The sequence below is a fragment of the Platalea leucorodia genome (assembly GCF_965183815.1).
Source record: "Platalea leucorodia genome assembly, chromosome: 5".
NCBI classification, from domain to species: domain Eukaryota; kingdom Metazoa; phylum Chordata; class Aves; order Pelecaniformes; family Threskiornithidae; genus Platalea; species Platalea leucorodia.
The window spans coordinates 61,840,021-61,853,848 of NC_138827.1; the positions used below are offsets into that span (position 1 = coordinate 61,840,021).

The 13,828-nt window shown below is 52.1% G+C and overlaps 1 protein-coding gene across 1 annotated transcript in view; it reads left to right on the plus strand.

Moving 5' to 3' along the window:
• RBM44 (RNA binding motif protein 44) overlaps positions 1 to 13,828 on the plus strand; it is a gene marked incomplete at its 5' end in the record, with an annotated part of 46,467 nt that overhangs the window by 26,965 nt on the left and 5,674 nt on the right. The window contains one exon of the mRNA XM_082311437.1: positions 8,050 to 8,188. Within this exon, the coding sequence (XP_082167563.1) occupies positions 8,050 to 8,188 (139 nt within the window). The remainder of the gene's footprint in view (positions 1 to 8,049; positions 8,189 to 13,828) is intronic.

Genomic DNA, 13,828 nt, shown 5'->3' on the forward strand with positions numbered 1-13,828 from the left:
TTTAAACAAGATGGTGGGCAACTGCTTTGGGTGGCCGGTGAGTCCCTCTTTGTCCTGACGTCCCTGAGCCTGAATCCAGCTGCGTGCCAGTGGGTTGCTGGTGGAGGGGACAGGCTCTTCCCATGGGCTCGCCCACTGCCTGCCAAGCACCTGCATCCCTGCAGCGATCGGGAAATAGGAGCATCTCTGCGAGGACTTCGAACACCTCCACGTATTTTTGAGGTCCCTAAACTGGATGTGGGGAGCCTTGTGCTTTTCTGTGGCAAAAGCAGCAGCAGCTCATCCAGTCGTGCATGGATAAATGAAGTTTTTGAGATGCTTGAAGTGCTACGTATCATCCATTTTCCTTGGTCAAATTTATTTGGTCGGAGGTGGTGGCAGGGTAGCTCTGGCAGCTGCAGGCCTGGTGGGTAGGTGGCCATGGGCTCCTTTTCTGCCTGTTAAATAATAATTATGGCTTTTTGCATCTCCAAGTGCTTTACAGAAGAGACCAAGATGATGGTCCTTGCCTGCAGTTGAGGAAAGGGAGGTGCCTTGAGTTAAAAGCTGTTTCTCGGGGCAGGAGAGTGCCTTGAGCAGGAGGACTCTTCCCCGGGAGGGCAGCGTGGAGAGCCGCGTGCTCTCCTCCCACCGCGTTTGCTGGGCTTGGGAGGAAAAGGTGTGCTGAGCTGTAATGCAATGCTCCTCTAATCTGGGCTTGGAAATCACCACAAAGGAGATGCTGAAAGCCTCCACAGACATTCCCCTGCAGTGGGCTGGAAGCAAGAGGGAAAGATGCTGGAGATGAAATATTGCCAAGCTTGGAAGGGAGGAGGGGACCAGAGGAGCTGCCTGGGGAGAAGTTTGGCTCAGTCTTGATGGGATGGGATGGGATGGGATGGGATGATCCTGTGCTGGTGGTGGGGCCCAGGCAGGCTGCTTGAGGAGGGGACGGGTCTCTGTCTCCCCCATGATGGCCTGCAGAGTTTTGGTGCCTCCATCCATCTTGCTGTTCCCAAGCCACTGCACAGCCCTGACAGCCTGAGGAGATGCTGCCGGATCCCAGCAGCTTGGGGCCTGACCCAGCTGGGCAGGGAGGAGAGGCTTTAAAAATACATTCCCCGTGCAAAATGGGGACAGAAATAGCATCCCCTACCAGGGCTCAGAGGTTTCGTTTGACTGCGGGGGCACATCCCAGGCTGTCAGCAAGCAGAGGTGTTAGCAGATAGCTCCCTCCTTTCTGACAGAGAAATAAATAGTGTTGAGCAAGCTACCCTGTCGTTCCCCGACACCAACATCTACATTTTTCTGCCCACCCAGCTCCAGCCAAAGGGTGTTACACGTTTGCTAAGCGCCAGCTTTGGTTTTTCCTGGTGAACCAATGGAGCATTTGCAAACTCTGCAGCCTTTGCTGAGCTGGCAGCTGCCCGAAGCAGCCCTGGCAGGAGGTATGTTTTTAAGCAGGGGGTGCCAGCCCCTTCCTGGGGGTTATGGGGCTGCAGATGCTAGAAGGGGCAGTTGTGCCCTTCTTCCTGCTTCTCCCCAGCTGGTGTGCATTACTTCCCCTCTCTCTCATGTTTCTTGGCATGAGGTTTCTTGTGCAAGACCTGAGCTTCCTGCTAGGTTATGCAGTGGTTTGGTTTTTAAGCCCTATCGGGAGCTCTACCCCATGGGGGTCTTCAGCGCCTGGTGCAGAAGGTGCTCCTCAGATGGGTGAGCTGCAGAGGAGGTTGGTCCCCAGCGCCAGGCTTGTACCTCTGTTGGGGCTCAGCCTGCTTTTTGGAGAAAACATCTGACTTCCTAATACCACCGTGGGGGCCAGAGGCTACGTACGAAGTGGCAGGCTGGAAATGCCCCCTGTGCCCAATGTGGCTCTGTCTGGGGAGCACAAAATCAGGCTTAGGAGAAGGTGTGGGTAGGTACAGGCAAGCAGTCAGGGAGGTCCCCGGGGCAGGTTTGCAGCGACGTTGCCAGTTCCCATGTCGGCAGCTTGCGGGTGCCAGCCGGAGCCCAGCTCAGCCCTTTACGTGTGAGCACTGCTAGGAGCGGTGGGTTTATTTTTAGTCCTGCGAGCACTTGCTCCGTCCCCCACGAAACCATCTGCTGCCTCCAGTGGGGCTGGTTTGTTGGCTTTGAGTCAACAAAGCAAAACCCCTCCCAAGTTTTCCATTTATTGGCCGCAAACCGGGATGTTTTTCATGCTCGTCTTCTGCCTCCTGCCCCCATGTCCTCTCCCCACCCTCCCACGAGTCTTTTGGATGAGGAGTTTTGGGCTGGGTCTGATTCTTCCCTCAACTTCGTGCTTCAATCCGGGCAGAGCACCGGGGTGCTGGGAGGGGGACTCGCTCTGATGTGACCTGGGGATGCTCCCAAGGGTGCCGAAGCCCCTTTGCGGGGAGTACCAGGTGCTCACCAGGCTTAAGATGAAAACTGGAGCTTAATTATGTTGAGTTACTGATCAGCAGTGGACGTGGTGGCTCTGCTGAGTGAAAGCGAAGATGCTGAGAAATGCACTTGGTGAGGACCAGCTCAGCTGGTCTGTTTGTAAATGTGGGTACCAACATGAAGGGAAGGGTTGAAAAGCAAAATGAGGCAGCCTGAGGCTAATGAATGTGTGCTCCCCATGTACAGAGTGGCTTTCAAAGCTTCCCAAGGCTGTGCCTGTGAAATCCCCCTGCTCAAAACCTGCTCTCCTGGAGCCATGTGGTACCTCCAGCAGGTACACGGGGCTGTGGTCCCCACTGGAGGTTTTTGTCACCAGGGTGAGTGGCCCAGCAAGAGAGAGCTGTGAGTCTGACATGGCCAGGGGATGTTGGCCATGAGAGAGTGGGACAAAATGAGGTTTGGGTTTAGCCACAAGCGACCATCTCCTTCCCAGCATCATTCCCAGATGGTGAGTACCTGGTTTGGCAGCATGCAGTATGTCTGTCCCACTGGGCTTTACCTGGTTTAATCTCACACGTTTGTACCTGCTGGGGCAGGATTCATCCCGCTGGATGGGGACGTGGCAAAGGCAGGGCTCAAAGCGTGCTCAGCAAATTAGCTCCAGGTTTCCAGCTTTTGTTGGGTTTTGTTTTGCAACCGGGTCCAAACCACGAGGCTTGTTCTCAATAAAACAGAGCAAACAACCACACCAAAAAGGAGGGGAAAACAGACTGTTTTCATCTCAGGCTTGTTGAGAGAGCTAATCATTTCACAGGGGGGGTCACAGCATTTGGGAGAAGCCCAGGAGAAGACATTGGGATGTTTGTTCTTTGAGCCCAGAACTTTGCTGGTGCTTGGGTTTAGCTACGTGTGTCTTGTTCATTGCCAGCCCTGCTGTGAGTGTAATTTTGCAATTATCTGCAATCTTTTGGGGTTTAATGAGGCCTCTAAGCTTTTAGATTAATAACTAGCTATTTTCTGCTCTTTGCTATGAAGCCATGAATGGTTTCCACCAAAAAAATCCTGCCTGTCCAGCCGTAGCCAGGATGGTCTGGGGACTACTCTGCACACATAGTCAAATAGTTTCATCCTTCATCCAGCACCATCAAGGGGTGTCGTGGGCTTGGGGGAGTCAAGCTCCTCTGTTTGCTGAATAGCAGTGAGCTACAGCTGTGCTGGGTGGGACTGGCAGCCCCTCCAACAGCACCCAGTGGGTGCCACTGAAAGGATTCACAAATTAGGGTGTCTCCAGTTCCCATCCTATATAATAGCCTCCATCAAGGGCTTCCTTCTTGGATGAGACTGCAAATGGGAGGATACAGTCCAGGCGCTGGGTGAGGAGCCTTCATCTGCAGGAGCCATGTGGCCAATGGCTTGGGGCTGCCCCAGCTGTGTCTGGAGAAACCCAGCAAGCCCAGAAGGATACAGCATGCGAGTCCAATTTGGTGGGATCTCCCCAAAAATCAGACTGCCTTACTTGGGACTCGCTGCCCCAAACTCTCCGTATATTCCCAGCGCACACGTGTCACGGGCAGCATCCAGAGGTCGAGTGGCAGAGGGCCGGGGCAGCGAGGCTTGAAAAAAATGCCAACGGACTCCATCATGATGCCTGGGAACCGGGTCCGTCAACACTGGCATTGCTTTGACCTCCTGTGCCATGCCAGCCTAAAATGCTCATCTGTTCTCAGGCTCTGCGGTCCTGAGTGCCCCCACCTCCCCTTGGGGTTGGTTGCATGTCGCAGCAAGACGAGCCTGAGAAGTCCCAGAAGACCGAGGAGAAAATGGCCGGAGACCAAGTCATGCAGAGGGTACAGTGATGTGAAATGAAAAACTTTTCTTGTAGAGAAAGCTCAGGACTTTCTGCTGGTAAACCATCACTGTGGCAAGTGTGCGGGCTCTGCAGCGGTGGCAGGTGGAGGAGGAGGAGGTGGTGTCCACTAAGTTGTTTTCCGGAGCTATGAGCCCAGAGCTCCTGGCCCAGACTCCAGCTATAAGAAGTACAACGGAAGAAAGTCCAGTTATTTTCCTGAAATTTTTTTAGCAATTCAGGGCCAACAATGTGTTTCTGCTGAAGTACATGAATGATTTGGGTTTTTTTGCAGCTAACCCTCAGTAAGCTGAACCCTGGTAGGCATTTGCTGGGACTCTCCAGGACATCAGTCCCAGGGCAATCAAGAGGATCTGGGATGCCTGAAAAAGCCTTCCCTCCAGTCACTTCCTCACCGCTGCTCTCCGGGTGTTCCCTGTGGGGAGGCAAATTAAGGATCCTTAAAGTTATGTCTTTTAACAGGCAATCAGTGCTCCTCTCGGCAGGTCCTCATGGTGAGATAAGCACCACATCAGATGGTGCTGCCTTCCAGCAGAAGACGTCTTTGCATGCAGAAGGCAGCCCGCACACAAGGATGAATTTTGGACAGCTCGCAGTGGTATCACCTATATGGATGCACAGGCTGGGGAGACAGGCGAAGACAGAGATAACCCCCTGCTCCGTGTCTAGGCGGCACCTAAAGACCAAGCGGGGCTTTGGAGGTACCACATGGCTCCAGTGGGATGTTCCCAGGGGACCACTGTGCTCCCGCAGCTCCCAATGCCGTTTTTCCCAAGGGAACGGGAGTGGCAGGGGCATGTAAGACGAGTGCTCTTGGAGGCAGCTCAGCCTTGGTATAGTGGAGTTTTGGAGCTCATTTATTCAGCAGCTCCTTACAGCCTTCACAAATGGATGCTGCTAAGTACAGAGACGTGACCGCTCCAGAGCTCAGTTATTTACAGCTCACTGCAGCTGACTTACACCGCCTCTGTCAGCAGGGCTGTGAGGGGGGAAGGAAAACCTTCTGGAATGAGAGCCAGGAGATACAAAAATCCCTTCCTGCTTTTCTTCCTCTGTTGTTACAAACCCTGACCCCGTCCCAGCCTGACGTGTCAATAAACGTGGGTTTGGGGGAAATCTGGCAAGCAGCAGAGAAATATCCATGGGCTTAGGTGGGGACCATGTGGAAACGTGTCAGGAGCTTCTCCTCGCTTTGACCTTAAAATGTGCATTTAAAGCTAAAGCCAGTTCTCCTCAGCCAGCTGAAAACAAAAGAGCTTTTCGGCCTCGCTGTGGCCAGCTCCACCCTTGCAGCATTTACCCAACGGGCTCTGTTGAGCCTTTCTCCTCTTGGATGCTCTTTGCCTCTGATGTGTAAAACAAAAGAACCCTTCACGATGTCAAAAATCAAATGTCCTCACAAAATGTCTCAGTCATTGGCTGATGGGTCTGGTTTCCCCAGTCCCCAGGGAAAAGGATTTGCAGACAGACTCCACGTGTAGGTATGGGAGATGTGGTGGGAGAGACGTCTTCCAGGAGCGTGGTCTCTGCACCGCTCCTTGGGGTTACCAAGCCAAGCCTTGGCAGTCGGCATCTGCAATGTTCACTGCTGCAGAAGGCAAGGCCTCACGGGGAAGGCAGAGCTCGTGGAGAACATTGTGAAGAGCTGGCAAGGAGGAAAGAAAGGTGGTGCTGTGCCTGCAAAGGACCTTCAGAGCTGAGACAAGAGGCAGGAAGAAAGTGCAAGCGTACAAGTCGCGCGCCTGGGGATGACGAAGCCTGTGCGCTGGCTCTCTCCTGGCTGCCCACACCTTTACTCAGCCCACGGCCACGGCCAACCCAGCAGCGTCTTTTGAGCTGCTTTGATTGGCAAGTGCTTGAAGCTCCCTGGGTTTTTGTTTTCATTTGGTTTGGGATGTTTTTTTCTTTTTCTTTTAATAGTAGGGCTCATTTTCATGCTGACTACCAGATATATGTGGCTTGCAGCTACTCAAGCAGGTGTTCCATCCAGTTTGTGGTTCTCAGTTGCTTCATCCCCATGGTTTATTTAGTGTTGCTCCTTTTTCCACCGAAGGTAGAGCTGCCTGTTAAGGTGTTTTCCTCTAGGTCCGTTCTGCAGGAGAGCTGCGTGGTCATCAGGAAATGTCTGGGCATCTCTAAGGATAGTTGTTTTTGTGATACAAGTGATGACTTGTCTCTAGGCTCATCCCTGCTGGGGATGCAGGGGAGGAGCAAAGCCAGGCAAAGGGCAGCCTGGCCATACTCAGTTAATTTCTCTTTCTTCTTGTGCTGTATGGCTGTTGAATTTCTTAAAGCAGTTTTGTCTTCCTCCATTTCTCTCCGCGCTTTCCGTCTCTCACTCATTTCTGCCTGGCTCCGTTTCTTCCTTTGCTCCTCAACCCCCTTGGCCGCTTGTCCAGCTGCTTTTTAATCTGTTCGCCTCCCCTGCCCTCCTTTCTACCCTTATGCAGCTCTCTCCTGCTCCGCACTCGATGTGTTTGCCAGCGGCGTTTACTCTGCAAGCTGTTTGTCTGGCTGCGTAATGTTTGCAGGGTGCTCGTCCTTCGCAGTCTGGTGCACGGTCTTCACTGAGGGGTGACCCCTCAGGGTGGCATCTGAACCTCCCTTGGATGCTGGTGCTCACTCAGCCATGTCACTTGTTCACTTGATTCATCTGAATTTGAAGGGATGAGAAGGGGAGAAAAGCCTCCCAGCCATCAATCGTCCCGAGTTCCCACCCATTGCCATAGGATGCGGGTACCTAAGCGCTCCGAGGATTTGGGGGCTGCAGAGGGACCACTCAAGGAGGGCGTCCCCCAGGCAGGAGCCGCTGGTAATGTCCCATGGCTTTCATATGCAGACTGCTAAATAAGTAGCTAAATTCTGTTTTGTTAAAAAATAAGATAAAAATAAAAATAAAGCCCCACTCTTTTGTGCAGAGTTATTCGTGCGTAGCAAAAAATAGAGCTGGTATGCGATGCCTGCCTGCAATGTACTCCAGGAGCTGCAAAGGCACTAGCTGGCACTTTGGGACCAAGGGAAAGATATTATTTATAGCCAGGCTCAGTAAATCATTCCTCCGAAGGTTTTCTTTCTTTGAGCCCGCTCCCTCTTCCCTTTGCAGCATTACTGTCCTTTTCTCTTTCCACTTGCTAGCAACGTTGCACTGATTGTGCACAAACTTGTAGGGAAGTAAGCAGCATCTCTTCCTTCTCCTGTCCCAAACCAGAAGGCACCGTGTGACAGGGGCGCGTACCCAGAGGTGAATTAAATCGGCGCCATGAAGCCAGAGATGAACCTCACCACACTTGTCCCTGCGCTCCATCAGAGATGGATATTTGTTTCCAAGTGTGGCACCATGCAGATAATTTTTAGAGCGTCCTTTGCTCAGCAGCAGGGATCTGGATGGGAGCCATGGGGTTATTCCCCAACCTCCCCCACACCCTTACTGTTTTTGTAAACTGAAAAACTGGGAGTTTAAAGTCCAAAGATGTGTGTCAAGTGATCATCAGAGAATAAATCTGTGTCCTTAACTTATTTATGACTTACCTGGCATATTTTGAATAATTGATTTATCTAGCATCAGGCACCTGGGAGGGTAATGGAGGACGATGCTGCAGGGTCAGAGGCATGTGAAGAGGGAAATAAAACCCTGAGAAGGATGTTTTGAAGAAGCTGGTTGAGAGTGGGGTTGCTTTGATGTCCAGCTTTGCTTTGGCAGATGCCCTCTGTGTGAAAAGCTGCGGGGGGGACCGCGTGGTGGGGGGCAAGGGGCTGTCATTGGGCCATGACCTGCCGCAGCAGAGCCTAACGTCGCTCGCCCCTTGCCTGTCTTCCAGCCCATCACTTCATCGCAGCGACGGCGTGCCAGGAGGCGGACTACGGCTGGATGATCCGGCACTACTGCCTGAAGCAGTTCCAGCTCAGCATGGAGGGAATCGGGCAGCGGCTCTGGTGTGACTGGGACGAGACCGTGGGGTAAGTGAGGGCCCTCTGCTCGTCCCTCCCTTCCGAGTGTCCCAGGACCACCTGCACCCATCTTTGATTTTGGGGTGTGAGGAGGTCAGTGGTGGGTTTTATTTCATGGAGGGGAACAAATACGCCGTTTCACTCCACTTTGCAAGTGCTGATGCCAGCTGAAGGGGCTTCCCTGTCCCAGTTGCTTGTGGAGGGGCCATGAGGTGGCCTTGGAGGGGGAAGCAGTGGGTGTTGTCTACCTGGACTTCAGTGAGGCTTTTGACCCTGTCTCCCATAAGATCTGCACAGGCGAGCTGATGAAGCGTGGGCTGGGTGAAAACTTGGCTGAATGGCCAGGCCCAGAGGGTGGTGATCGTTGGACAAAGACTAGTTGGAGGCCAGCAACTAGTGGTGTGCCCCATGGGTCACTGCTGGGTCCAGTCCTACTTAACTTCTTAATTAATGGTCTGGGTGATGGGCCAGAGTGTACCCTCAGCAAGTTTGCAGATGACACCAGACTGCGAGGAGTGGGTGACACACCAGAGGGTGGTGCTGCTGTCCAGAGAGATGGGCTGATGGGAACCTCATGAAGTTCAACAAGGGGAAGTGCAAAGTCCTGCATCTGGGGAGGAACAACTCCAGGCACCAGGACGTGCTGGGGATCATCCAGCTGGAAAGCAGCTTTTCAGAAAAGGCCCTAGGGGTCCTGGTGGGCACCAGGTTGAACATGAGCCAGCAATGTGCCCTTGCAGCAAAGAAGATGCATGGTGTCTGGGGCTGCATTAGCAGGAGCATCTCCAGCAGGTCGAGGGAGGTGATCCTTCCCCTCTACTCAGCACTGGTGAGGCTGCCCCTGGAGTGCTGGGTCCAGTGCTGGGCTCCCCAGTGCGAGAGAGACATGGACATACTGGAGAGAGTCCAACGAAGGGCCATGGAGATGATGAAGGGACTGGAGTATGTCTCCTATTGAGGAAAGGCTGAGAGAGCTGGGGCTGTTCAGCCTGGAGAAGAGAAGGCTCAGGGGGATCTTATTAAGGTATATAAATATCTGAAGGGAGGGTGCAAAGAGGACGGAGACAAGCTCTTCTCAGTGCTGCCCAGTGACAGGACCAGAGGCAATGGGCACAAACCGAAGCACAGGAGATTCCCTCTGACCATCAGGAAATGCTTCTTCACTGTGAGGGTGACCAAGCCCTGGCGCAGGTCACCCAGGGAGGTTGTGGAGTCTCCATCCTTGGAGATACTCAAAAGCCATCTGGACAGGGTCATGAGCAACCAGCTCTAGGTGGCCCTGCTTGAGCAGGGGCATTTGGACAAGATGAGGTGGACCTCCAGAGGTTCTCCCCAACATCAGCCATTCTGTGATTAAATGGGCTTTCGAGGAGCCCAACCTAAGCAGTGTTTGGAAATCAGGATGGCAGTCTTGCTCAATACAATTATGTACGTATGAAGAAACCACACGCCCCAGTGGGGGAGCTTCAACGGGAAAAGACCACTCTTCTCACTGTCTGCGACCACTCTTCTCACTGTCTGCTACATGCTGGGTATCGATGTGTTAATAAGGCAGTAGACTGGGATCCCCATCACGGCTCAATTACCTCTTCTGGTGACTCACTGCTTGATGGACGTATTTGCCATGAGATTTTTCTTTTTTCTCAGCACTCAGGTTCTCCAGACAGTCCAAAATGCCCTAACTCAGCTTGAAAACGCCACAATCCACTGAAATGCTCTCAGACCCTATGAGAAAATCCCAGGTTGTCCCACCGGACCTGCTGGCTCGCCTGCTGCTTCCAAAAGTTGTGTGTTGATTTTTCTTAGCAACTAGAGGGAGAAGCTGGCACGGTACGGCATGGCAGTCTTCTGCTAAGCCTCCTGTTTGTAATCAGTGTCAGGGAATTAGCAGTGATTTATGACTTACTTAGGAGTACTGGAGATGTGGTCTGCTTTCCTGGTGGAGTGCTCGGCGGCATCCTTTGGGGAAATAATGAAGGTGATAAGGGAACCCTACTTAATGCAGCAGCATCAGGGAGAGCAGGGATGTTGCACCTGGGGAACGTGCTGCTCTGTGGGGTTCTTTTTTGTCTTTTTTTGGCATTTCTTTTTTTTTTTTTTTTTATTGCAAACCATCTGAACGATGCTTTCTTTGGATTAGCTCTTTCTTATTTATAATCAGCAGAGCTGATTTTTTCAGTGCTGCCATGGCGTAAATCATTCTCCTGGTGAGATGGTTTTGATTAAAGTTGCAAAGACTGGTTAGGGGTGTCTGTGTATTGGTGTGAGGGCCTGAAAAGAGAAAATAAAAACCCATTCTACACTCTGAGCTGGCTTTCCACATCATACAGCATTGTTGTGCTGTGGCCTTTCTCTGGGAAAATGAAGCGGCGAACAAAAGTGAGCTCTTGCAACACAAGGCAGGGATTGAGGTCAGTTGGAAATGGTGAGCAGATGTTGCCATATGCCATGAGTGTTTTGCACAAAAATTAGAGTTTTTGTAAGATTTTGGTTGATTTCCTGCTTCATGCCCCTTTCTTCTGTGCCAAATTAAAATATATATATATATGTGTGTATGTAAACATACATATAGATAGATAGATGGATGGATAGCTTTTGAAAAGGAGAGCTTGGGTTTTCCTTCCCCTTTATCGGTGACAAAATGGAGGGGAAGAAAGTGGAAAGACTGTGAGAGGTTTTCTGGTGCTGAGAAACCTCACCTGGTCCTCAAAAATGTCCAGGGCTGCCGCCATTGCTCCAGCTTCCAGCTGCCGTGGGGGTCACTGAGGGACCTGTCCCCCTCTGTCAGCACCTTTGGAGGCAGCATCCAGATGTGGTGAGCAGCAGGAGAAGGGGATAATCACGTCCCTGGGTCTCCCGGCTGCACTGGGGCCACCGGCTGCACTGCTCCCACCCCTGGGGCCATCCCAGCAGAGCTGTCCCAACCTGGGCTGCCCCCATGCAGGGGCTGAGTGTGTCCCAGGGGCAGGACTTCGCTTTTGGCCCTGGTTTGGTGCTATGTGCAAGGTTGATGAGATGCAATCCATCTCCTCCTCCAGACCTTCAGTGAGGCCATTACCCAGGAAGCAGAGGTGTATTAAAGAGCTTGTTCTTTATCTCCGACATCCTGTTTTTCTTCTAAATAGCTTCTACTAAACTTGTTATCCTTGAGGCACTTGGAGGAAATGTTGATAAACTTGCAGTGTTTAATTTGATTGCATGAGTCCATTTGCTCTGTGCAAACACAAGGCTCAGGTTATTTAAGAGATGACATTCCTCTGATCCTCCTGTGCCCTCAGGACACTGGGAAAATCAGGTAGAAACATCTCAGCTACTGCTGTAAATAAGCTGCTCTGCAAGGATATGGGGTTCGGGTGGCCACCTTGCTCGACACCCCTCCTCCCTGGGTGTGCATGGGACTCACCATCCCCTTTTAGGAAAAAAAGTACTGTTAAGAGATATCCCAGCAGGAGTGGGCAGGGGGTGGCATAGGCTGGCTGGTTGCCCCTCTGGCTTTAGGGGGGAAGGGCTTGACTTCTACCAGATGTGAGATGAAGAAATGGAAATAAAACACCTGCCTAGAGCCTCATCTCCTCTCCATATCTTCCTTCAAACCAAGGAATTTTGATGCTTGAAACCTGTCCAAAACGAGAATGAGAAATACTTGGAAGTTTTTGCCTCTGACAGGTCCCGTACCATCAGCAGTTGTGATTTCTCATATGCAGCATTTAGCGGAGAAATGCCTGTTAGGCCCATCATTTACTGCTCAATTGAGAATGACATGATGGGAACATCTGGATAAATGAATTGTCTCAGCAGAGTTTGTAATTGTGGTTTATTGGTCCTATTTATAGGCTGCAGATTATCCTCCCATCTTACCTCAGAAGTATTAACTGAGCTCTTGCATCGCTGGTACTGCTGCGTCCAGCTGTAACGGAGGGGTCTCTCTGGACCAGGAGTGGTTGCTGAGGTTGGGCTTGGACCATGTGAACAAGCACCAACTCTCTGAGAAGGTTCGTCCAATACCGTTGAGCTCTGCTGGCTTTCGTAGCCATGCTTATTTGGGGGAAGTTGATGGTTTTCGATATGCAAAATCATGTACCAGGGAAACTTGTGTAAGCTGTTAAATGCTTCAGGAATGGGATGCTGGGTGGTTTGTAATAAAATAATTAGTTCCAGAAGCTGGCCATGAACGCTGTCTCCTGGGAAGGAAGAAGGACTGCTCTGAGAGGTGTTTTCCCTCAAGTCATCTGGTTTCCTTTCCTCTCTTCCTCCCCAAAGGACGAGCGATCTGGTGTGGCCTTGGATGCTCCTGCTGGAGCCGTGTGTGCCGGTGCCTGCTGGGTCGGCCGCCCGCCTGCCCGCTCACGTGCTGCAAGCTGCCCTCTCCGGCCCCTCTGTGGCGTTGCCCCGTGGATCCCTGGCCTGAGACCAGTTTAGACCAAGGACCCTGGTGTTTTGTTTTCCAGGGCTTGCAGCCACCCCATTATTTAAAGCTGGAGCTGCATCGTTGTCTTCTCTGCTTCATGGTGGTGGCCGAGCTGCTTTGACCGGGAGCTCAGCTGTGCGTGACCAGTTATCCCGAAGATCAACTTGGCTATTTTGGTTCCAGGTCCAGATTCATCGGCGTGGCGATTGAGATGGGGGATTAGCTGTGGTCTCCCTCGGGGCAGCTATTTTGGGGAGGCGGAGCACTGCTGGCAGAGCAGGAGCTGCTAGAGGGGTCAGGCTGCCAGCTGCTCACCCATGAATGCATCAGCAGGAGCTGATGACTTGTAGATATTTTTCCTGCATGGTTTTAGCTCGCCAGCGAGCTGCGGCCGGGGAACAGCTTGGCAGGATGGTTTTTGCACGGCGTTGGTGCATCAGGCAGCAGCAAGCAGGACGGGAGGATGCTCACTGTGCTGAGTGGTGCCGCAGCTGCGGGTGTCACTCCAGCCGAGCCAGGCGCCTTCATCCAAAATATACCCGCCCTGTGGCGTGCCTAAAAATCTCTGGGGAATGCTGTCCCATCATTGTGGGCATCCTGCGGGGAAGGAGCTCAACAGCGTGGCGTTTTGCCTGCCGGTCTGACAGCTGCAGCTGGGTCCAGAAACGTGCCGATGCTGCCAGCTCCTGGCACGCCTGGTACCCTGCCCCGCTCCTACCCCTGCTGCGAGGCTGCTCTCACAGCTGTGAATACACTCACAGTGTGTCTTCAGGTTATTTATCTGTTATCTTATAGACAACAGATTGATGCATTATCTTATTATCTCATTATCTATTTATTTATCTTCAGGTTGCCAGGTCCCTTCTGGATACCCCTTTACCATGTCTCCAGGCTCACCCTGCAACCTTGCAGAGGAAGAAATCAATTTTTTCTTTTAATTTACAAAGCAAAAGGAAAGCCTCGTGGTATTTTTCTTTTTGTTCCTTCTGAAGCAAGGGATTTGGGGAGGACAGGAAAAAATCCTGATACTCATGGCAAAAGGGGGAGTTGGCGATCCTATGAACCCTAACCGGTATCCGTAGCGTAACACCGTCCGCACCAAGGCGCTGGCAAGGAATAAATGGCAGATCAAATTCCACTCTCGGTTGCAGTGGTAAAAAACCAGAGGCGTTGCTTAGGATTTACAGCGCTGCAAGCATTCGGGTCCCGTCAAACCATAAATCAGTCCTCGATTGCTTCCC